The sequence below is a fragment of the Vipera ursinii genome, assembly GCF_947247035.1.
Source record: "Vipera ursinii genome assembly, chromosome: 9".
NCBI lineage: Eukaryota > Metazoa > Chordata > Lepidosauria > Squamata > Viperidae > Vipera > Vipera ursinii.
The window spans coordinates 15607320-15632526 of NC_139523.1; the positions used below are offsets into that span (position 1 = coordinate 15607320).

The window sequence follows — 25207 nt, forward strand, 5'->3', positions numbered from 1 at the left end:
TAAACAATGCAAATTTATTGGATCATGGATTCCATCAGAACAGAATTGATCAGATTCTACCACTGTAAGACCACGTAGGCAGATCTTTGGTTGCACAATTCCAAGATCTTGCAGGTAAGCAAGAGAACTTGACATCACCACCACCACCACCATCATCATGAAGTTGGAAGGTCATCTTGGAGGTCATCTAGTCCAACCCCCTGCTCAGGCAGGAAGCCCTATACCATTTCAGACATATGGCTGTCCAGTCTCTTCTTGAAAACTTCCAGTGTTGGAAGTAAAATAAATAAAATAAATATGATTTATTAAGAGAAGGGGGACAAGGCTACAAACACTGTGGCAACTGAACTATTTCAAATTGAGAGCTAAAGTGTTTCCACTGACATTCTGATTTTCTAACTGCTGCCTTGTGAACTGGTCTTGTTTCAATTTCCTTGACTTTCCCTGTGCAAGATTTCTGCTTCTGAGTGCCAGAACTGGATTGGGAAGGTCCAGATTCAAATCTCCACAAGGTTGTGAAGCCTAGGGTCAGGAAACTGCAGAAAACTCTGAACTCTTTGCTGACATTTGTGTGGTCGGCCATATTTTGCAGCTGAGATACAAGAGCCCTCCTTGGGTGGTAAATATTTGCTATCTCTCTTTCTCTCTCTCTCTCTCTCTCTCCTCCATTTCTCTTATTTTTCCCAGCCCAATCTATTTCACAGGATTGTTATTGTGATAATATTTCAGGAGGAATATACTGAGCCTCTTGGGAGAAAGAAAAGGAATATAAATGGTGGAGTTGGAACTCCCTTTCACTGAGAAACTTATTGATGGTTTAAAAGCTTTTAAAAAACCCTGCCATCTCCATCAGTTTGGGAGAATTATTGGTCAAGACTTGGTTCACAGAACTCCCAAAGCAACTAAACTGTATTTAAACTGTATTTCTGTATTCATTTCATGTACTGTACTGTTTTATGCCCCCAGCAATCACATAACAACTTGTGCGATAGCCTGGCTGACATACGTTGACCTTCCTAAAATACGCTGAACCAATTAGTCAACCAAACTGAATTTTTGATTTAGAACATTGTGCAAAATAACCTATGAGTTGTTCTCTGTCCTTATGAGTTTGGATCAATGTAGTAGATCCCAAAGTAAAATCAATGTGAAAAGTCACATTTTGAGTAACACGAATGCCACAGAGAGCAACAGACTGCATAATTCTCTGGCTGGGTTCACATATTGCTGTAAACTCTGATTAATCGAATTAATCACAACACTTATATAACATGCCAAGCTGAAACTAAGCAATCACATTATGGCTTAGTGAAAAGCTTCTCAAACCTGGTGCTCTCGTTACACTCCAGATACATGAATCATTTATGAATCATTGGGTATAATTATGGCCAGTGCTTTTTTTGTAAAAGAAAAAGGTGCCGGAACTCACACATGTCATACAACCCACCTTGCCTACCCTACAAAGTTCCATCCAGAAAAGGTGCCGGAACTCCGTTCTGAGCGTTCTATGAGAAAAAAAGCCCTGATTATGGCCAATGAAACCTGTTATTTAATGGGAGATAGAGTTGGGTGGAAGATCTTGAATTGGGTCTACTTTTATAAGTGCTACCACTGGACTTTAGTATTTTCCTGAACTATAGTGGGACGCGGTGGCTCAGTGGGTTAGGACACTGAGCTTGTCAATCAGAAGGTCGGCAGTTTGGCAGGTTGAATCCCGAGTGCTGTGTAACAGAGTGAGTGCCTGTTACTCGTCCCAGCTTCTGCCAACCTAGCAGTTCGAAAGCACGTAAAAAATGCAAGTAGAAAAATAGGGACCACTACAGTGGGAAGGTTAACAGCATTCCGTGCGCCTTTGGCGTCTAGTCATGCCGGCCACATGACCACGGAGACATCCTCGGACAAGTGCTGGCTCTTCGGCTTCGAAACGGAGATGAGCACCGGCCCCTAGAGTTGGAAACGACTAGCATGCATGTGTGGGGGAACCTTTACCTTACTTACTTACTTACTTACTTACTTACTTTATTTATTTATTTATTTATTTATTTATTTATTTATTTGCCGCCCTATCTCCCAAAGGACTCAGGGTGGCTAACAACAATAAAATACAAATGAATACAAATATTAAAAAAAATTAAATTGTGTCAAAGTCCCACTAAAACCAATAAAAACATTTAAAATCATAATTAAAAACCCCATTATCATCAGTCCAGGTCGGCCTGTTGGAAAAGATATGTCTTAAGGTCACGGCGAAAGGACCGAAGGTCTGGGGCCATCTGGAGCTCCCGGGGGAGTTGATTCCACCAAGCAGGTGCCCCAACAGAGAAGGCAATCCCCTTGGGAGTCGCCAGCCGACATTGTCTGGCCGACAGCACCCTGAGGAGGCCCTCTCTGTGTGAGATGGGAAAACGTTCCTGGCAGCAGACGGTCCTGCAAATATCCCGGGCCTAAGCCATGTAGGGCTTTATAGGTAAGAACCAGCACCTTGAATCTCACCCGGAGGGCAACTGGTAGCCAATGCAGCTCATGCAGGAGGGGTGTAATATGGGAGTATCGGGATGCTCCCATCACAACCTGCGCGGCCGCATTCTGCACCAGCTGAAGCCTCTGGGTGATCTTCAAGGGCAGCCCCATGTAGAGAGCACTGCAGTAATCTACCCGGGAGGTGACGAGTGACCATACGTAAGGCATCTCGGTCCAGATAGGGTCGCAAGTGGCGCACCAGGCGAACCTGTGCAAATGCCCCCCTGGCCACGACTCCAACATGATCTTCTAAACTGAGTCGTGCATCCAGGAGGACGCCTAAGTTGCACACCCTATCAACGGGAGGCAACACCTCTCCCCCCATAACCAAAGATGGAAGATCTTGGACTACACGAGATGCCGATACGTAAAGCCACTCGGTCTTGGCCGGGTTGAGCTGGAGCCTGTTCTTCCCCATCCAGATTCGTACCACTTCCAGGCACCGGGACATCACGTCGAGGACATCACTGGGTTGGTTCGGGGTGGAGATGAAAAGCTGGGTATCATCCGCATATTGATGATACCTCACCCTGAAACCATGGATGATCTCGCCCAGTGGCTTCATATAGATGTTGAACAGGAGGGGAGAGAGGACCTACCCCTGAGGCACCCCACAATCAAGGGGCCTCAGGGTTGACCTCTGTCCTCCTGCCAACACCGTCTGCGAACGGCCCGAGAGGTAGGAGGAGAACCACCGTAAAATGGTGCCTTCCACTCCCAACCCCCGGAGACGTCGCAGCAGGATACCATGGTCGATGGTATCAAAAGCCTTGATAGATATAGTGCTACATGCCCTAGCAGAAATTATGAAGTGGTGGGAAACAATCCAGATCACTGCAGGTCTTTAGTCATTTATCTGGCTCTTTGGCAGCTGCCTAAACAACCTGGTGATGTTCAAACTTACAATGCTGCTGAATGAGTGGTACTTATGACTAGTCCTTGAAGTTCCAACCATCACAATTTCTCTCCACTCATGTGATCCCAAACCAGGTGCTCAGCAACTGTTCCACACTTCCCACCATCACAGTGGCCCACAGTTACACTGTTGTGATTTGCAATCTTCCCTGTTGCTGACTTTTCTCATGCAGTCACTGGGGAAGCGAGCAAGAAGTCAGAAGTCAGAGTCATGTGAGGTGCTCACTTAACAACTTATGGTGATTTGTTTAACCATGGTAACCAGAGACTGCTGGAACTGCCATTGCTAAACCACACAATCATGTGACATTGTGCATCACTAAGCAAAGGAAATTCTGGTCCCAGTTACTGTGGTTCAAAGAACTACTTATTCTTTCCAAGCATAATTCTCCCCAAGTTCTCTTTAAAAAGATTTATTGAGATAAGTCAGATGAGGTTACAACAACTCTTCCAAATTTAGTCTCTGTCTGTCTGTCTGTCTCTTTTCTAACTGGAGAACAGGTAAGGCCTTTTGCTGAGAATGGATAAGCTTGCAACTGACTGTTTATATAACAATCTCCTGAATCTTTATTAGTCTGGGGAAAAAACCATTGCACCATCTTTCAAAATCCACCCCTGACTTTGCAGGTCTGATGAACAATGACTTCAGGAAAGGAGAATAACATTTTAAGTTCTCACCTGGTCATAACACCTTGGCAAATGCTTGATGCTGTGATCCTTGGGAGAATCAATGGGAAAATGAGCTTTTTTCCACTCAGGGCTGGGGCTCTGGGTGGTGGTATTTATATGGAAACCTGAAGTGTTGGCTGATTACTGCTTTCTTGTCCTACTATTGTGCTCCGTACAGTAGTGCAAACACAAATCAGAAATGGCCTCTTGCAATAAAATTACAGATGCAACTTCAGTCTCACAGGATACCTAAAAAAGAAAAAAATGGGGGAAACTGAATAACAAACAAAGCTCCATTTACCAGCCTCACTTGTATTTCCTGGGAGTAAATCCTAAGGCATCTCTGGACACCCTCCCAAGGAGACCATGAGGTTTTTTTTTAATTGTTGGAACCATTGATTGCTTAATTTAGACATAACATTCCTGTATATGGTGTGTGTGTCTTTCTGTATTTTTGTGTACTTTGTGATTAAGCTGTCTTCTGAATCCTGGTAAATTGACATGCAAGGAAATAAGGCTTGCAAGCAAAGAAAGAATATTTATACTGTATCTATAGGATGCTGCATTGATTTCTTTGGCTTTTGTGCATGTGCGTGTGTGTGTGTGTGTGTGTGTGTGTGTGTGTGTGTGTGAGGCCCATGTGCAAATGGAGTTGCATCTTTCATAAGCTGCCAACCTGATTTCACAGGGGCTTCGAGACATCGTCTCCCGACCGTCCCTGGAGCATCTTGATGTTTGCAGTGCGCTAATGTTTACATTGTATTTGTCCATTAGCAGGTCTCTGGCCAAGGACATCTCCAGGTCTACCATCTGTCCCATGTCTTCAGCACAGGGGTGTCCTACTGTTTGTCCCGTTTCCCCACCTCTTCCCCCCCCACACACAGTGAGGGGAGGCAGCTCCTTTCTTTAGATCCAGACTTCATTTTGCAAACTGTCAGACAATAGAAGCGGACCTGACTAGCTTGTGCATTGCCTACTCCTTGCGCTAGTTCCTTGGGGAGCAGCCTTGACGGACAGGCCGTGTCTGCTCCAGCTCTTCAGAGGGCTCCACACGGTGTGGATTTGTTCATTGGGTTGTTGAAGAAAACCGCTTTTTGTCAGAAATTCATTTCCATATTACTCATGAGTAGTCACAAGGCTGGCTTAGAAGGGGTGTGTGTGTGTGTGTGTGTGGCAGGGAGCAGTGCCATCTGTCTGGATCCCCTTCATCCCACTTCTTTTGTTTGGTCTTGATGTTAGATAATAGTTAATTTTTAAATCTGCATTTACGTCCACAGCAGGTCTCTGAAATATTACAGACAAATCATTGTCTTGTGGATGATTTTTATTGCTTTGATTCTTTTAAATTGTTCTAAATTGTTTTAAAATTTTAGACAAAGAGTCGCTTGGTTGAGTTGGGTGGCCACAGAAAATAAACAAACAAATAAATCCACTCACCTAACTGGGTGAAATGTGTGTGCTTCTATAGGTCATTTTTCTCCTCTCTCTCTCTCCCCTCTTTGATCTGCATGGAAGGAGCACAACTGGGAGATTAATTATCTCCCAAATTTCTTTGTTGTGGAAGATCAGCAGCATTTGATATTTGCGTACAAACATCTACAATCAGAAGCTCATCCAGCTTCCTACCCCACCCCCCCACCCCGCCCCATTCTCCAGATGATCTTGCCAAATTTCAGTAGTTCCACACATTACTGAAACTCAGCAGCAGAGTTTCCCATTTTTCTATGGTGGGAACCGATGAAGACAATTGCTTAACATTCACAAGCATATTTAAGATGTTTTTTTTTTAAATATCTTTCTGGTTTGGGGGCAGCTCATGTTTTTCCTCTATTACAATAAATGCCATAATAAGTGACCTCTTTTTATCCTTTTGTAAAGCTTGCTGTACCAATTAATTTCAAATCCATTTTTTTTCCTTTAATCAAGATTGAAATATATTATCCATAATAGCTAAACGTTGCATTTCAGTCAACAGAATCAAGACATATTTAAAAGGTAGCCGAGTTTTAATTTGAATGGGTTTTCCTGACCATCTATTTCCTTAGGGTTTGGGATCCCGTTATCCATTTCTTGCTCATTGCTGAGTGCGGAAAAAACAACACACAACTATTTCAAAATGTAACTCCCTCCCCTAAAAGAAAAAAAACAAAATAGAAAATCAAATCCCAGCATATTTGACCAAAACTCATTTACTTTGCATCACTGCATTGCTCCCAAAGCTTACACAAAAGCTGCTTCAAAGCTGCAATTTCTGGAATAGCACGTTTGCTTTTACAGCACATAGTAGTTTCAGATTATTTTTTGTAATAGCAAAGTGAAATTTTTAGTCCCAGCCCTGATTTGCTTTCTCCATTCCTTTCCACGGTGGTTGGATAACAGCCCAATGGCTCTAAGATAAAAGTATGTTAAATGTTCAGAGTAACGTTCAGCATAAGTAGGCTGGTAGAAGCCTTAGAGGCTGCAAAGCAGGCTTGTCTGCTGCAAAATAGGACAATCGATCAAATTGATTCGTCAACATTTATTTATGGTCTAGGAACAAGCAAATGGGACAAGATGTGGCAAGCCTGCACACAATTATGGTCCCGTACGAGACCCTCCTTTACATCCAGGTGTCATGACCCAGCTCTAAGGCAGGGCTTGCCTTGCAACTTCGTTCCTTACTTACCAGCAAAAACCAGGGAATTTCTTTTTATTAATTATTGTTTGCTTTCCTGCAGCTCTCAACTTAATCCAGCCAGTTTTTTTTTATGTATCTTATAGCAAGCCCTGGTCAGCTCCCCATAAGGAATTAAAACAACATAAGGTAAAGGTTCCCCTGCACATGCGTGCTAGTCGTTTCCGACTCTAGGGGCCGGTGCTCATCTCCGTTTCAAAGCCGAAGAGCCAGCGCTTGTCCGAGGACATCTCCATGGTCATGTGGCCGGCATGACTAAACGTCAAAGGCGCACGGAACGCTGTTACCTTCCCACCGGAGTGGTCCCTATTTTTCTACTTGCATTTTTACGTGCTTTCGAACTGCTAGGTTGGCAGAAGCTGGGACGAGTAACAGGCGCTCACTCTGTTACGCGGCACTCGGGATTCGACCTGCCAAACTGCCGACCTTCTGATCGACAAGCTCAGCGTCCTAACCCACTGAGACACCGCGTCCCTTTTTAAAAATAACATAAAAACCATATTAAAACCAGAAAAACCCAACACATTAAAAACAAAAGTGACAAGTCAAGTTTCCCAATAGGCAGTCACCTCATCTTATCCCAGTACTTGTGGGGGGGGGAACTATGTTTTCAATGTTTTATGGAAGGCTAAGGGAGTGGAAGTCTGTCGAATGTCAGGGAAAAGGTGTTCCATAGGGCAGGGGCTGCTACGGAAAAAAGCATGCTTCCTAGCTCCCCTCAGATGGCAATATAAGGGAATGGACTTGGAGTGTGCCCACCTTATCTGATATGGTAGGATGAGTAGATGTCCTCCAGTAGGCCATCAACCCTTTGGAACTGGGCCGGTGAAGTGGCGGGCAAGCATGCGCAAGCATGCGTGCACATCCCCACTTGCTGGCCACTCACACAAATGGAGCTGTGCGTGCATGCTTGCCAGATGCTCGCACGGAACCATCCTCTCTTTCCCCTCTGGAAAGGTTGGGGAACTCTGCTGTGGATAATCTTGCCCTGTGCCATATAGGGCTTTTAAGGTGATGGCCAAAACCTTGAATTGCACCTGAAAAGGAATCAGAAGCCAGTGCACCTTGCACAATAAAGGTGTTACACGGGCAAACCTAGGGGCACCCATCACTATGCATGTTGCCTCATTCTAGACCAGTAAGTTTTCAGATGGTCTGTTTTAGAACACTCTCCCCCCCCCTCTCTCTCTCTCCCTCTCTCCCTCTCTTCCCCTCCCTTCCTCCCTCCCTCCCTCCTTTCCCTTTGCTAAATTTCTCCTGTCCCCAACATCAAATATGGGTGTTACACCAGGAATAATGCTGCTAACAGACAGTCCGCAGACCCTTTACATAATTTCTAATTCTGTTGAGCTGGAAAGAACAATGAAAAAGGGGTTCCACATTATTACTTCTGCTGGGAGTTGTTTTTTTTTTTTTTTAAAAAAAAGGGAAGAAGGGCATCTTGGAGGTGAGGGTGCAAAAGATTCCAATAATCAGTTGGCACATGAATCCCACGTGGAAAGAAAAGTTGACTCCTTTAGCCAGTGATGACACCTGCCACTGAGTACAGGCCGAGCAAGTGAACGACAGAAGCCGCATTTGCACAAGAAAACTTCCAGGAAATTGAAGACCCTTCCATATGCTTTAGTTGCAATGGCTTAGGGCTGTGCTTGGAAGGTCATCTCCCCTCTCCGACATGGCGGTGAAGCCATCCTCGTTGATTAACAGGACTGGGAGGATTGATCCCCTCTCTTCCCCGTTCCTCCCTCCCCCTCCACTTGGCATAGCTCATTAACTGTAGTCTGTACTGTAGTTTCTGCAGGGTTAAGGGGTCGTCCAAACCCAGAGGGCTGTCACGGTAGGACTAGCAGAAGTTTCAAAGTCCAGTCATTTGGCTGGAGAGAAGAGGGAAGGGAAAGGGATTGTGCACAATCGTCACCTCAGGGAATTGCTTAAAATACTTTAAAAATGACTTGAAATCTCTTTTTTAGAAAGGCAATCTTACTGTTTGGCAGCACAATTTGAGGTGGGTCCAGGGACAAAAGAGTAGGGTTGGGGACTGCAAATAGGCCACTGGATCATTGGTTGTTCCTTCTTGTGTAGAGATTTCATCTAGGTAGAAAAGTTAGTAAGAACTCGTAGGATCACCCTTTAATTAAGAATGCATCTGGAGTGGGAAGGTTCGCCAGAAAAGGGCTGTCCAACGGAGTTAAAAGTGCAGAAGATGCCAGACCACATGACCACATAGACAGTGTGAATCGGGAGAATTCACCACAAGATGGCCTGATAGCCACTGACAGGAGATCACTTTGAAATCATCTTATCTCCATAGAACAGGGGTCTTCAAACTTGGCCCTTTTATCACTTGTAGACTTCAACTCCCAGAATTCCTCAGCCAGCGTGCCTGGCTGAGGAATTCTGGGAGTTGAAGTCCACAAGTCATAAAAGGGCCACGTTTGAAGACCCCTGCCATAGAGGTACATTAGATGGCCATCACTTGAGAGAGCCAGTTTGGTCTAGTTGTTAAGACACCAGGGTAGAAAGCAAGAGACCATGAATTCAAGTCCTACCTTAGCCTTGAAAGCCAGCTAGTGACCTTGGGCCAGTCACTCTCTCTCAGCCCAACTCACCTCATAGGGTTGTTGTGGGAAAAGCAGGAGGAAGGCATGTTGGGCACGTTCACCATCTTATTTGTGAAAATAATAATGGTGGGATTGATGAAAATTGTCCAGTTCTTTCCCTTTCTAAAGTGGGAATCCAACGACGTGTGTCTGCAGGGTAAGGTTAAAAAATCAAGATGGTGGCAATCATGGTGCCATCAAAGAGCAACACACACAAAACAAATGGCACTTTGATGGCACCATCACCACCACCATCTTGACGTTTCTGACCATACTTTAAGGACCCTTCTGAAGCTGCCATTTAAAAAAAAATCTTAACATAATGAGGTTATGTAGATCCCTGGGTAGATTTAATTTAAAGTGGAGTATATCTTTAAGCAAATTATTCCTTCCAAACCACGCAGCTGGTTAAGAAAACAATTTTCTCTGTGCCAGAATTGCATGCTGATGTAAATCCCTGGAGATTTCCTGGGCTGTTTTTTCAAATGACAGCCAAGATGTCTCTCTACTCCCAGGCTACTTATACTGTTTCTCGCTTCTAAGTTTGAATAAGACAATATAGCACCGAAAATAATGGGAAGGTTACTCCATCTTCTATGGATCTTGAGGTCCCAGGAGGGCTTGATGAAAGACATAGCGGAAGACATCCAACCAAAATTGCAATGCTCAGCAAAAGTTATCTAGGATTGCATTTCCCCAGGCCTCATTCCTTTCCCCACAACTGCCCGACTGGAACAGTTCATGACAAGCAGGCAGGTTCATGGACATCTTGTAAGAACTATATAGCTTACATTGGAAACTGAAATAGAGCATTGGATTTCTAAACATCTTTTGTTCCATCAATGATGGTGGAAGTAGACTTTATTGGCATTAAAATCCAAGGGTGCTTTGACATCAAGACGTTTGAGCACCTAAGTGGAATCCCTAATTGGTATGCTTTTGATTTAGCCTTACAGGCAAACCTTTTCTTCTTTTTCACAACAATATGAAACTCTGCTCCCGGGTTGGATGACAAAATCCTCAAAGCCTTATCTGATCCATCCTTCCTTCAGGCAGATATGACATACCCGTTACAAAGGAACTTTTAAATAGTATTAAGTACGGACCTAATACAGCAATCACATTAAAAACAATATTCAAAAGACATGATTTATGGCTATGGTTTGAAGAAAATAAAGCAGGATTCCCCCCCCCCCCCCCGTGTTGCAATTACTTTCCTTGTTTGCCAGACTGGCACTTTCTTGTTCCTAGTTTCTTTTAACAAATGGCCTTTAAAATAAAGCCTGGCTTATGTGTGAATGTAGCTGCTGTGTTTTACTGAGATATGAGGTTGGGATCACTTGGGGAGGGGAAAAAGAAGTGTGAGCTCCAACTTCCAGAATTCCACAGCCAGCATACATCATCTCAAAAGTTACCAAGCCTGAGAAACGCTGAGCTACTGTACGCCAGTCTTCTGTGTTGTACATTTTATTGCAGGTCATTTTTATACAGTGTTCATCTCCTTCGTACAAAGGGCAACTCGGTGCAATATAGCATTATCTGATTACACAGATAATCAGCATTTTGCAAGTGGCAAAATTAGTTCTCACTCCAAGGACATCTACTACTTTAAAATACAGCTATCTCCAACCTGGTCAAATCCACATTGTGTTGGATTACAATTCCCATCCTCCTCACTCTGCGCTAGCACTGTGGCCCAACGCAGGCTTGGTGAGGCTCAGCTTAATCTTGCCACGGGGCTGGGCCACGCTCAGCATCTCCCAGCTCTCCTGCTAACGCTAAATTGCTTAAGCAGAAGCTCCTTCTGCTGTTTAGCAGTTAATTACTCCAGCAGTCCCTGTCTGGGCGATTTAATTAATAAGATGCACACTGCCTGCATTTTATTGTTTGGCTGTTATGATTTTATATTGGTTAATTATGTGGAAAAGCAGCTACCTAGCCAGGGTGCCCTAGCAAAAGGAGGAGCTGGCCTCAAGCGTTTTGCTCTGGGAGCAGGCTAATGGAACTGAATTAAGCTGCAGGCTGATCAGGCTCCTATTTTGGAGTGGGTAAAGGGACTAGCAGGGACACTCCGTTCGAATTATCTTCCTGAGGATAAGAAAGGGGGGGGGGAGAGATATGAAGAAAGGGGCCCTCCCCTTCCTCTCAAAGAAAAATGGGACATTTCTTTCTTTTCCATTGCAGACCCCATTTAATCTGGCTTATCCCAGGCCAGGAAACTTGAAGCTTTGGAATCTTATTTGTTTTAGCCAATGTATATGTCACCTTACTCACAGCATTAAGGAGCAAAATTGTTTTTTTTTAAAAAAAAAAAACCAGCAAAATGACCCCCAAAGAACAAAGATGACAGATGTAAAACCCCCGATGAGAACAAAGAGAAAGAAGAAAAGGGGTGTCAATCAACATCACCAAAGGACTGGGCAAAGAGCCACGTCTTCAGGCCTCTTCGAAACATCAGTAGCAAGGCAACTTTTCGGATCTAAGGACAGGGGGGGGGAACCTCATTCCAGAGGCCAGGTGCTGCTACAGAGAGGACACACTTCAGGGATCTTGATAGAAAGGTATTGTTTAATCAAAGGATTATTATAAGCGTAATTATACAGACAAAAAAAAATGTAAAATCACCGCTGGCAGTTCTTTAGTTGGGGTTGGCCTTCATACACCGAGTTCTTCCCAAGAATCTGGGATGCTGTAATTGATCGACATAGTATATATGTTGATCCAGCGTGGCCTTTTGTAACTGACAGATGGAAAGTTTGTTAACAATATCCTAAAGGAGGTCAACATTTAAGCATTATCATCATTTTGTTGTGTATCATATGCAGTTTATTATTATTTTTTTGTATACGTCTGAAAGCCACATCTGCTCAGCTGCCACAAAAAACAAAACAAAAAAAAACCAACCTTGCAGGAGCAAATGCTAAAACAGTGCAGGCGTGGTGGATAAGATGCCGAAAGTGTTATCGGGAGAACATGCATTCTAGTTCCTTAGGCAGGAAAGCCGGATGGCTGGTTTTGGCCAATCCCTTCCTCTCAGCCCAACCCATCTCGGTTTATTATTATTATTTTTTGTGGGGGGAAACGAGGTGGGAACATTATGTATGCTGCCTTGCGTTCCACAAAATAAAAAAATTGGATATAAACAATCATAAATATGCTTACTCTTTAAAAATAACATTCCCAGCACTAGGGAGATGCTAATACGAAGCCTTCAGGCTTTTGCAGTTGAACTCCACTTTTACGTGCTGTTCATTGCATTCACCTGATAATGGCAGTCTTGTACTAACTGAGAGGGAGAGAGGGAGAGGAGAACCCTAAAAGGAAGAAAAAGGAAATAATCAGTCCAAGATTCGAATATTTAAAAACTTGGAAAACTGTACGTTGAAGACAGGGAACTGAAAACCAGAAGGGTTGGAACAAAGAATAGTAGATTGGATGGCGGGAAGTGTGAGCTGAATTATTCAAGGGAGCAGTGTTTTGTTGCAGGCACAGACTGGCTCTGAATGAGCGTCTGGGAGGCTTCCTTTCAATAAGCAAACTTCTGGGTTTCCCAAAGCCATCAACAGTCTGAAGAGATGCTCTTCTACTGCTCCCATTAGAATTACGCATCGGTCCTTCTTCTCCACGCAAGGACACTCCAAAACCGATTAGGTTTCCTGTACTAACATGGAACTTCATTGCTTACATGAAAAAGCTTCCAGAAAGCTGCAATACTTTAGCCTGTCTGGGTGGCACTGTCACTTTCGATCAACGTCAAAGCAAATTCGCCGATCTTTTTCACTCATTTGTCTGGTGCTGCAAAGGACCTCCCACCCCAACCTTAAAATCCTGCTATTGAATGATTAACAAAGAGGCTCCTTCACTACGTTCCTATGTCCCTTAGGATGCTTTTTTTCCTCCAGAAAAGGTAAGGGGAACATCAATGGGTGCTATGTAGTTGAAAGGATATGATGCAATTCTTCCTTAAGAAAGTAACATCTGTTCTTTGCAAGCAGCGTTTCTGGTGGGGGCCGAAGCCTGCAGCATGCACTGGATTCAAAAAAGACTTATCCATAATTTAAGAACCCACAAACCCACTTCTGCTCTAGTCACACACCCCAGGAGACCCACTCTTGCTCTTCAACAATCAATATAAACAGCAATTATCATCATCATCCATTAATCCTGCCTTTAATAGACCCAGCTTTCATACCTAGACAATAATTCTCTCTCCTATAATCTTCATTGATCAATATCTTATTTTCAATGAAGTGTCCCATTCGGGACGTTTCAAGCAGATTTAGACAGGCTTAGAAAAAAGCAATGGAAACTGATTCCTATAAAGTAGAGAGGACTCTCGGTACATTTAAGGCAGTGTTCCCCAACTTTTCCAGTTTTGCGAACTGGGGGGGAGGGAGAAGAAATGGTTCCGTGGGAGCAGGGGGTGGGAAGCGCACACGCAGCTCCATTTGCGTAAGCAGAGGCTAGCACAAATGGAGCACGCACGCCTGCCACTTGCCAAGTGGGGATGTGTCCGCTCGCCTGCCACTGGCCCAGTTCCAAATGGCTCAAGACCCAGTAGTGGGGGCTGGGAACCCCTGATTTAGGGTTACGATTGGGGGTTAAAGTCAAGGCAGCTATAAACCGCTTCCTATTGTGCTACAGATGGAATAACACCTTTAAATTATTCCACAATAACTTCTTAAGGTATATTCCAGAAGAATGTGAAATGTTCTGATAGCAGAAGCAGTTTGAAAGTGGAACCATTAGGCATGAAAGCATAAAACAACTAAATGACCCTATTGTGTGATCCTAACCATGATTCACAATTTTATATACTGTCTGAACTAAACCAACTGTGGTTTACTCAATAAATCAGCTCAGCAGTAAGCGAACAAGGGCAAGAAACCATATGTAAACAAAAACAACTAAAACAGATTTCTACCTTAGTTCTAGATATAAAGGGATCGTGCATGACATAGAATTGCTATACAAACAAAAGCAATACTGTATTTACCCTTTAGGAAATAATAGTAATAATAACAGGACTCAATAGACAGACAAAAATGCCAAATCCAATCTAAACATCTGGCTGTCCAGCAGCCATAATAAAAATTTTATCACACCCTTTTAATATATAACTCAGTAAACATATCCTATAAATCCTGGGGAATGAAAGAAAATAGTTGTCAATAGTACACAAGTTCCCTCCCCTCCCCCCAAAAAAACTCTAAATGGTTTTTCCACACAAATTGGCAGCTCAGTTTAGCTGCTTTTCACAAAGAGATAAAAATTAAGAAACGTTGATTCATGCCTGTACATTAAAAGGACAGTTATCTGCTATGCCTGGGGTCTTCACACTTGGCACACTGGCTGAGGAATTCTGGGAGTTGAAGTCCACAAGTCATAAAAGGGCCAAGTTTGAAGACCCCTGTGCTATGCAGAAGACGGATGTTTCAAACACTTCCCCCATTGATCTAATCCTGTCAAGCGAAGTTTGATAGCAATTGAAAAAGCAACTGTTTTTCAGCAAGAAAAGCAAAGTTACAATGGTGCTGGAAAAAGTGACTGATGACTATTTTCCACACCTATGAAGTTTGTAGCATCACCATGATCACGTGATCGAAATTCAGATGCTTGGCAAGTGGTTCATGCTTATGACTGTTACTGTGTTCCAAGGTCCTATGATCCCCTTTTGAGAACTTTTGACAATGGGGAAGTCAGATTCACTTCACCGTGTTACTATGTTTTTTTCAACTGCAGTGATTCACTTAACTGTGGCAAAAAAGGTTATAAAACGAGGCAAAACTCACAATGTCTCACTCAACAACAAAGATTTTGGGTTGTAAGTCGAGGACTACCTGTAATGGAAAGAAGAGACGGTTTATTGAGAAAGAACCAGACCACTTATGTGAATGAATACATCCACAATTCCATACCGCATATCATTGTTATCAATTAATCATTTTCTGAATGGGATAGATTGAGTTATATACTCACTGTTGACTAGAAAAGTGATTCTGCAATTCAGTTTAGGCTATCCTTTTGAGTTAAAAAAATCCAATAAAAACAATCTTAATTAGATCTGTATGAAATATTACCAGCACGCTGCTACCCACTGTAGGATTATTTAATACAGTAACTGCTGTATCTAGCTCAGTCTTCTGCCCTGGACTGTTATATATTGACAAAAGATGTATATGTCAATAAATTCCACCTGCAATTTTTACAAGGCATTTCATTTATTTTAAATATAAAAATGACATACGAATCTTAGGGAAGCATGCAAAATTAAATGCTACTTCCCCACTTTACCGTGGTCAAAACAATTTCAAAACAGAGCACGTGTTTAACTCTAAAATAAAGCATTTGTACATCCATCAAAATTATGGAGCCGGGCTGCCGTGTGTTTCAGGCTTCTGTAAATATGGCTAAAGAATTCAAGAAAAGATCTTTCAGGATATAAATGACGGTTTAACGCAGCCTAGGAAACATTACAATTGTAGTCTCTTCATGGGTCGTCTTCCTCTTCTTTTCAAATTGGATGGAAGCAATCCAGTTCTGCAAATCTTCCAAATTAATCCGTGGTCCTCTTCTTTCCACCCTCACTGGATCTCTCCCATATACAGTCTTTTGTCGCTAGACGCAGACAGTACTAATGGAAAGGAATACAGAATTGGTTAAAGTGAAAGGCTCCATTTTATCCATTCTGGGCTCATTTAATTTTACCAGTTTTTAAATATCTGTCTTTTAAGGCATTTCTTTAAATATCTATAAGCTAAGCATCAAGGCAAGAGCAATGAACCAGCAAGGAAGAAAAGGCTTCTTCGGGGTATGTTAACAGTTTATTGAAAAGGCTAGTCTCACAAATCGGCACATTAGTTCACGTTTGCTGGCCACGCGTAGGAAGGACTTACTGATTGGTTCTTCTGGATGAAATGCAACTTCATTTATTGAACCAGCATGGCCTGGAAGCTTGTAGAGGATTCTTCTGGAGGTTGTATCCCACACGTAAACAAACCTGTGTATGATGACAAACACGCATAAAGGCCCACCCCCTGCACATAGGAGACCAGTTCCCTTCTGATTCTCAAACAACATACAATACAGAAGCTGCTGAACACATGTTGTTTTATCCACATTAAATACCACCGGAAAATCTTTTGAAAAGTGTTTAGATTTGCATTTTAGTATGAATTTGTCGTGTTAGTAGAAAACTAAACAGTTTCCAGTATGGCCCTAACCCAGGGGTCGGCAACCTCGGCTCTTTTATGACTCGTGGACTTCAACTCCCAGAATTCCTGAGCCAGCATAGCTGGCTCAGGAATTCTGGGAGTTGAAGTCCACGAGTCATAAAAGAGCCGAGGTTGCCGACCCCTGCCCTAACCTAATCTGCCAACCTCAGAAGCTAGTTTCAGACCAGTGAATTGGAGCTACTTAACATGACCCTGTATAATTGGAGTTAGAATCCATGAATCTATATGTACTGCTGCAAAGTTGTTGCAGGCACAACAATTATTATACCCTGCAGATCAAAACACAGTTCTGTGTATTATAGCTAAAAGGAACATATAAGACAAATGACTAAGTAAAATACAGTTTAAAAAAAAAGGTAGCCACTACAAATGAGACCAACCAAGACACTCTTTGGATCACCTTGGTTTTAAGTATCCTTTTAAGTATCCTTAAACATTTAAAACAGATTTTTACCTGTCTGCAGATCCAGCAGCTATTTTACTTCCATCTGGTGACCAGGAACATCGCAAAAGGTTCTAACAAACAAGAAAATACGGTCCAATTCCACGCATATTTCAAGTTCTTATTTTTATTTGAAATGAAATCGACCAGGGCTTGCGATATTAACAATACTTTGGGAATGGTTTTTCTCTGAAACCTTAGGCTGCAGTTATATACCATATTTTATTGCCAGAACTATAAGCATCTTGTTATCTCACTGTGAAATAGATTGTGAATGTCAAGATGGCTAATTCATAGAGAATAACAACCGCATTGAGGGAAAGGGAGATCTTTTGCAGCAGCTCTAATTGGAATTTCACGCCACAAGTTAATCTCCAATACAGGCCTTGTTAAACAGTTAAAGAATCCCGAATTTTAAAAGCCATTTATTCAACAATTAACTTTCAGCTACCAGCCATAAACAAGCAATGTTTCAGCTAACACTTCACTTACCTTCTCAAAATTATGCACATTCCCTTGGAGTATCTTCACACATCTTTCTTTGGGAGCAAAGGGCCGAACATCCCAGATGCGAACTAGAACAAAACCAAAACCAACATGTAGCATCCAGAGCTAATTATTTAGATATTGGCTCATAATGCAGGCTTAATTTCCAGCCAGCTGCTAAAGTCTAATTTTAAGGCAATAATAACAACAATAACAGCAAATAAAGCTGTAACGTGTAACGTGATTTATCATCTCAGTTCTGCCTGACAGACAAGTTTAAAGATCCCTGTGAGGACAGCTTAAAACCAAATACTCAAAGCCAACACTAATGCCAAATTTCACCCATTATTGGTCAATCAAAGAGGATAATTTAAAATTACTTCTCACTTTGAACCAGGAAATGACATAACAATCATTGTAGGATTTTCTCTTAATTGTTCTTTATCTTTTCTTTTTAGTCCTTGGATTCCACCAGAAAGTTGTCACTCAATCCTCTCTCTCTTCCTTAATTTTCATCTGTACACCAGTGTTGCCCTAAAACAGGGGTCTTTAAACTTGGCCCTTTTATGACTTGTGGACTTCCCAGAATTCCTTAGTCAGGCAGGCTGGCTGAGGAATTCTGGGAGTTGAAGTCCACAAGTCATAAAAGGGCCAAGTTTGAAGACCCCTGCCCTAAAACCATGAGTGCTGTTAGTCAACTATTTACCATGGCCATGTGATTACAGGCCATCCTTGACTTACAACCATTTGTTTAGCGATTGAAGTTACAACTGCACTGAAAACAGTGATTTATGACCGGTCCTCATACTTATGACTATCGTGGCATCCCACAGCCATGTGATCAAAATTCAGGCACTTGACAACTGGCATGTATTTAGAAGGCTACAGCATCCTGGAGTCATGTAATCGCTATCTAGAATCTTCCCAGCCAGTTTCTGACAAGTCACATCAATGGGGGAAGCCAGATTTGCTTAATGACTGTGTGATTCACTTAATAACTAGAGTGATTTGCTTAATATCTATGGCAAAAAAATGGTATAAAATTGGACATGACTCCCTTCACTGTCCTGTTGAACAATGGAAATTCTGGTCCAAATTGTGATCATAAGTTGAAGACGACCTGTATAGACGTGACACACCAGGGGTCTAAACCAGGGGTCCCCAGCCCCCAGTCCGTGGACCAGTACCGGGCCGCGGCATGCCAGCAACCGGGCCGCACAAACAAGCAAAGCTCCATCCGCTGGATGGAGGGAACACACAAAACCACACACCCCACCGGTCCAGGGAAAAACCTCTCCCCACGGAACCGGTCCCTGGTGCCCAAAAGGTTGGGGACCTCCGGTGTAAACTGGCTAAGTTGACAAGGGTGAGACCAAAAATTCAGCTGGCCAGAAAGCAGTGTATCTGCAAATGAGCTTCCGACAAATAGATTATCTGCTATTATCCTGGCAGCTCGTAAGGAGGAAATACGAATATACCTACTATACAGATGCAGAGCTTTTAGTTATATGAATGAAACATTGCTCTTCATTCTTGCCCTTTGCAAGTCAAAGCCTAGGAACCTATTCCAAAAGGCTGACTTTCCCTCCAGGCACTTGGACAGTAGGGTTGAAGCCCAGAAATTGTTGTTGAATGGATACAAAATGAAAGATCTGGCCCATTTTTTCTTGTTATCATTGTTCATAGTTTTATTATTGTTGTCAGCTGCCCACAGCTGTGTTTTACAAGATGGGTGGCCTTATAAAGCTTTTAATTAAATAGATGTACAACATTCTCATTTGCTTGCCACTAATGAGCAACCAATGAGGATGCCGTACCTGGAGGCATGGGAAAGAGAATAGGGAAAAAGCGATTACCTGCATTGTCCATGGCATTGGAAAGCAAGTAAGAGCCCTCTGCACTTAGGCTGAGACCGGTGACAGAATCCGCATGTCCTCTCATTGTGTAAGTTAGCTTGTTCTGACGAAGGTCCCACACCTTTAAGAGATTTAACATAAGTCTGGCATTTTACACTGGAAAGATGTACCAGAAACTAAGGAGTAATTACCATAAATAAAATGAGGCCCTAAAAGTGTCACATTATGTTGTAGTGAAAAGACCCTAGCCTATGCCAATATTCCAGACACAGGCATTACTTTCTAGCAATTGGTTCTACAGGTAGTCCTCAACTTACAACCATTCCTTTAGCGGCCGTTCAGAGTTACAACGGCACTGAAAAAAGTGTCTTATGATCATTTTTCATTACCTATGACCATTGTACCATCCCCAGTCACATGATCAAAATTCAGACGCTTGGCAACCGGCATGTCGTTCTGATGGTTCCATGTGATCATCTACCGACAAGCAAAGTCAATGGAGAAGCCAGATTCAGTTAATAACCACGTTACTAATTTAAGAACTGTGGCGATTCACCTAACAACAGTGGCAAGAACGTTTGCAAAATGGAGCAAAATTCACTTAACTGTCTTGCTCAGCAACAGAAATTTTGGGCTCAATTGTGGTCGTAAGTCAAGGATTACCTATACTAAAAACAATCACATGCTCAGGAACAAAATCCAAAATACAATTTTAGAGGGGTGGAAGGAGATTCCCCCCCCCCGCAGCCCCACATTATTCATGGCCTACATATGGGGCATCTAGCCAAACCTATTTTCTATTCCTGCTTTTAGAAAAACCTGAAATATCAGAGTGAACTAGCACTGCCTACTCACCCTCACAAAAGAATTTACATTTCAAATGCCAGAGGAAATTAGAAAACCTCCATACCATTCATGCTTTTAACCCATTTTTCCTGGTGCTGCCTTTTTAAAAAAAATTTACAGCACTAAATGAAGGAGAAAAAACAAATCAGTTTTAAAATATATGGAGCTTCACTTCCTGGACAAAGTCAACTGACCTTAATATCATTGTCGATACCACCAGATATTATCTGATCACTGGTATCATTGAAGGTCACAGCTAATACTTGATAGGTGTTCTGAAAGGTCTGAACAGCTGCTTTCTTCCTGATGTCCCAGAGCTGAGAAGAAAAAGGTGTTTTATGTATGTATGTATGTGCGTATGTGTGTACGCACACACACATACGCACATATACACACACACACACACACGCTAAGATTGCGTGACATTTATCAGGACTTCTCTTAAACCTACTAATTATGAACAGTAAATCACTGTATAGGGAAGGAGCAATGAAGATACAGTTACACTGTGTGTCCTTCCCCAAGATCTACAGATGGAGCATGTATGGTTGAGAAGAGACATGCATCCAGAAGGAAATCCTCCTCCCCGCCAAAACAAAGCCCTTTTTCAAATTCATTATATGGATGACAAACAGGACAAAGAACCCATCTGTACATAATATTTTGGTGACAATACCACCAGCACATGCTGGCTGAGGAATTCTGGGAGTTGAAGTCCACAAGTATTAAAAGTTGCCAAGGTTGAACACCCCAGACTTTCTCCTAAAATTCCAAGTATTTCTCTTGCAGGCTTGTTTTGACATAGGTGACCAATCTATATGTGCATTTATTGGAGGGGGGGAGGAGATAGCAAACCTTCCAGATAACATTGATTTATTTATTTTTATTTTTATTTTTAATCCCATTTATATCCCGCCCTTTCTCCGAAGACTCATGGTGGCTTACAATTTAAGCACAAACCAATGTGCTTAGCAATAGCCTTCATTCTATGTATATGCCTGCTTATTAGGGCTTTCGCCCCCCCCCCAAGCGGCATTATTACAAAGTCAGCTTATTGCCCCCAACAATCTGGGTCCTCATTTTACCTACCTCAGAAGGATGGAAGGCTGAGTCAACCTTGAGCCTGGTGGGATGCGAACTTGCACTAATTGCAGGCAGCTGGTTATATATAAGCAGTATCACAATTTCAAGCATTAAAACAAAGGGGAGGGGGGAGAAATGGCACCACCTATTTGAAAAAGGCTGAAAGTCATTGGCTTCTAACAGACAACCAAGAAGATTGGCTAGTCATTCTGCTGGCTTTTTGCCAAAAGGCAGGACTAGAACTCAGTCTCCAGGTTCCTTGCTCTGTAATTAAAACTACACCAAACTAGCCCTCACTGTTATTCTGCAAGAGTACGATAAAGCATTCTGACCTTCACTGTCCCATCATCGCTGCCTGTGCAAACCAGCTGAGGCCCACGTCTTGCTGGATAGCAGGAGTTGACAAATGAAGTGTGTCCTTTAAGCCTTTTTACCCTCTCTCCTGTCTCGCTGTCCCATACTGCTACTGTTTTATCCGTGGAGGCCGAGAACAGCATGCTGAGAAAAAAGGCAACTGATTACAAATCTTATAAAGCTGGTACTTCTCAACACTTAAAAGTTATCAATCCAATGTAAACCCTAAAGCATATTATTTGCTATGACCATGGTTTATTTCTTGTTTAAAAACTGAGCCATTTATTGCAAAACATGTAGTTTTCTTTTCTGTAATGTGCTTTTTGAATTTTATATATACACACACACTTTGTTAGCTAGTTGAGGATTTTAGTAACAAAATATTTTTTAAAAAAATTCAAGGATCCTTTTAAAAAAAAAAGAGGAAAAGCAACAGTAAATCACAGAAACAATAAAACACAACATATAAATATGATGTGATGGTAGTTTTCTGCATTCCTATTGAGTTTTCTTGGTCAAATCACGGGACCACTACTTGTTTTCAAAATCTGAGAAATATTTCAGAATATTCTACAAACTGTAAAAAAAAATTAAACACCAACCTGCCATCAGTATTGTAATGTAATTCCATAACTGCTCCACTGTGACCTTTCAAAGTGGCATAATTATCACAGTCACCATACACATTCCATAGTACTGAAATGAGAGGATCAAGCCTTAGTATTTTCCCTGAAAACTGGAATATATCAAACAACCATTTCAAATCAAAGGCATTTAATAGTCTTCAATTAGGTAGATGTTATTGCATATAAGAGTGCAAGTAGTGAAAATGCTATTAATATCTATCTTAACTGACATATTTAGCAACAGACAGAAGCACAGAGAAAGTAAAATGCTGGTTAATCTAAATGATGTAAAACAGGGGTGTCAATCTGCCAGCCCATGGGCCGGACGTGTCACAATGAAACCGCGCCCACCCCATTGCCGGCAATGGGGAAAAAGCTGATATGTCACGCAACATCACGTGATGTCACGGGTTTGACATGTCTGATGTAAAAGGTAAAGCATTCTTTTGTAAATGACAATAAAGTTAGTTAACTTAATCCGTAAGCTTTAACAAGCCTATCACAGATTACAGAATCGACTTACATATCAACCTGTCAAACCCAGCTGAGGCTAAGGTGGCTCCATTAGGATGAAACTTGCAACAATAAACCTCCCCTTCATGACCAGAAAGCAACATTATGGGTGCTTGCAAGGAGGAACATCTCGGAGGGCCCTAAAATAAAAAGAAAATGCAACATATTCCAGAAGACATAAACAAACACAAACTGTTGATAGAAAAAAATTAAGTCAGAAAGAAAATTGATCTATATATTTTGAAAAGGGCCAGGCACTACTACTAAGAAAACAGGAAAAATATTGTAATCATTGGAAAGTGCTTACAACATGCAGCTATGGCTAAAGTAGTAAAAACTAAAGGTCCAACTGCAATGAATGAGGAAAGATTGGATTAAAAATTTATAAATATTTATTCTATTAGTACCAGCATTTGCGCAAAAAGAGAGATCAATAAGCTTACGGTTATTATTTGTTCTGCATCACACAGAAAAAGTTCAAGATTACTTCTTTCATTTCAGAGAATAAGACAGAATAAAAACATGAATTTCAGGAAAAGAGGTTCCAAGGAATATTAAGGGAAAAACATTTTAAAGAATAAAAGCAATTTGACTGTGAAATCAAAAGATTGTGAGCTTCCTTGCTGGGGATGCATTCAAGCAAAGACTAGACAGGCATCTATCAAGAATGCTTTAATTTGAATACCTCTTTTAAACTAATGATTGGATTCAATGGCTGAAATTAACTTTTTCCAACACTACAATTTTCTAAGAATGTGGAATCTCCAAATTTAAATATAAGAAATGGTCTACCCAGGGCCAACCTTATACCCGTTGGTAGACCCATTCTGGAAAAGCCTTACCATCACTATGATGAAAATCCTTTTTCTACACACTATCATACTGAGTCATTTCTTCTCATCAGAAATGATGGAAAATAATTGCAAAATAACTAAAATAGAATCAAGACTTTTCATCATTTTTATGTTTGCTTATATGTTAATATGGGCATTAAACATCCTATGTAAATTGAACAAATTCTTATAACACTCAATAAGCAACATTTGGGAAAATGCAGCAAATACATGTATAAACAAGTCAACATCTTTAATAGAAAGTTTAATAATGTAATAGAGGATAATCATTGTTCAGAGTTCAGCAGCACGGAAGTTTAATATAGTGGTGACTATTATGGTTTGTTGCACATTCAGCCAGAAGTTTAGACTAGATCTGTCATTTTATCCATCTGTTGAGTCCTTCCCAAGGGCCTGGGTTAGGCAGATGTTCTAATAGAATATTTGTAGTTCAGGACTGAACTGTGGTATCCTTGCTGCTCTGTCAACTTTGGTTGTTTTCTTGCAAACGTTTCATTCCCCAACTAGGTAATATCAGAGAGCAATCCCCACTCCCTTCTACCACTGATAATGTTACCTAGTTGGGTTATGATACATCTGCAGGAAAACAGCCAAGCTCAGAAAGCAACAACCACCTCATAGGAAGATGTTATTTGATGGGTGTAGACTGTAGAAGGCATTGCATTATTATTACCACCATCACCTTGTACCCAAAAACACAGCAAGTGGGTAACCTAATGTTAAGCTTAAAGCAGGGGTCTTCAAACTTGCCCCTTTTATGACTTGTGGACTTCAACTCCCAGAATTCCTCCGCCAGGCACGCTGGCTAAGGAATTGTGGGAGTTGAAGTCCACAAGTCATAAAAGGGCCAAGTTCGAAGCCCCCTGAGCTAAAGTGTTGATAATAATGCAGAAGAAAATTCTGAACCGGTTTAGCAGAAAGATATGAGAATTAGGAAATGCTGCCTAATTAAGATAACCATTGTCTTTTTTTTATTTATTACTGTGAGCACCCTGGCACACATTAAAAATGAAATTCTGTTGCCTGCTCTCAAAAGCGACAGATACGATCAAACCATTCTGGGGAAAAGAAGCTGGCCAACCGCTCCGCCTCCAACATCCATTTTACCGGAAACCTCAGCAGCGTGCCCCGGAGAAACTCACCGCCTGCAACAAGGCGCCCGGAGGCGGTTGCCCGGCTCCGGGACCCGGCCCCAAGATGAGCTCATGGCGGGGTTTCTTAGCAGCTGCCGCCGCTGCCACCAAAGCCGTATCCGGCCCGGGAGCCTTCCGTTTCTGTGGGTCGATCATCGCCTTCCCTCAACAACGCCGCCGCGCGGGGCCCAGAGTGGAGAGGCCACGCCCTCCTTCTCCTCATTGGCGCCTTTATGCAAAGCGCACGGCCCTTCCCGACGCCGATTGGTGCAAGACGCGGGCGAAGAGGCGGGAGGTCCAGGACGTAGGCGTTGACGTCGCCCTGCTTAACACGGGGAACGCTGAATGGTCGAGGTTCTCGCTCGAGCCTGGGTTTATTCTGTCTCCCCATTGGCTGAAAG

The 25207-nt window shown here is 42.2% G+C and overlaps 1 protein-coding gene across 5 annotated transcripts; it reads right to left on the bottom strand.

The window, feature by feature from the left end:
• Window positions 1-24997, bottom strand: SNRNP40 (small nuclear ribonucleoprotein U5 subunit 40). 5 transcript variants are annotated; one of them, XR_014493369.1, is made up of 14 exons: window positions 24816-24997; window positions 22830-22959; window positions 22283-22376; window positions 21659-21824; window positions 20438-20560; window positions 19398-19518; window positions 17548-17630; window positions 17068-17129; window positions 16275-16378; window positions 15856-16012; window positions 15171-15218; window positions 5542-5608; window positions 4114-4353; window positions 1-262 (listed from the first exon to the last, which is right to left on the bottom strand). XR_014493369.1 is itself a non-coding variant. In XM_083370050.1 (10 exons), exons 1-10 carry the CDS (start codon window positions 24960-24962, stop codon window positions 15963-15965), a joined length of 1080 nt encoding a protein of 359 aa, XP_083226176.1. In that variant the 5' UTR covers window positions 24963-24997; the 3' UTR covers window positions 15225-15962. The 5 variants fall into 5 exon arrangements, 1 of the variants encoding a protein (XP_083226176.1); XR_014493370.1 differs by lacking the exons at window positions 1-262; window positions 5542-5608 and having other exon boundaries at window positions 3848-4353; window positions 15167-15218; XR_014493371.1 differs by lacking the exons at window positions 1-262; window positions 4114-4353; window positions 5542-5608 and adding an exon at window positions 11633-12692 and having other exon boundaries at window positions 15167-15218.
• Between the last annotated feature and the right edge of the window lie 210 nt (window positions 24998-25207).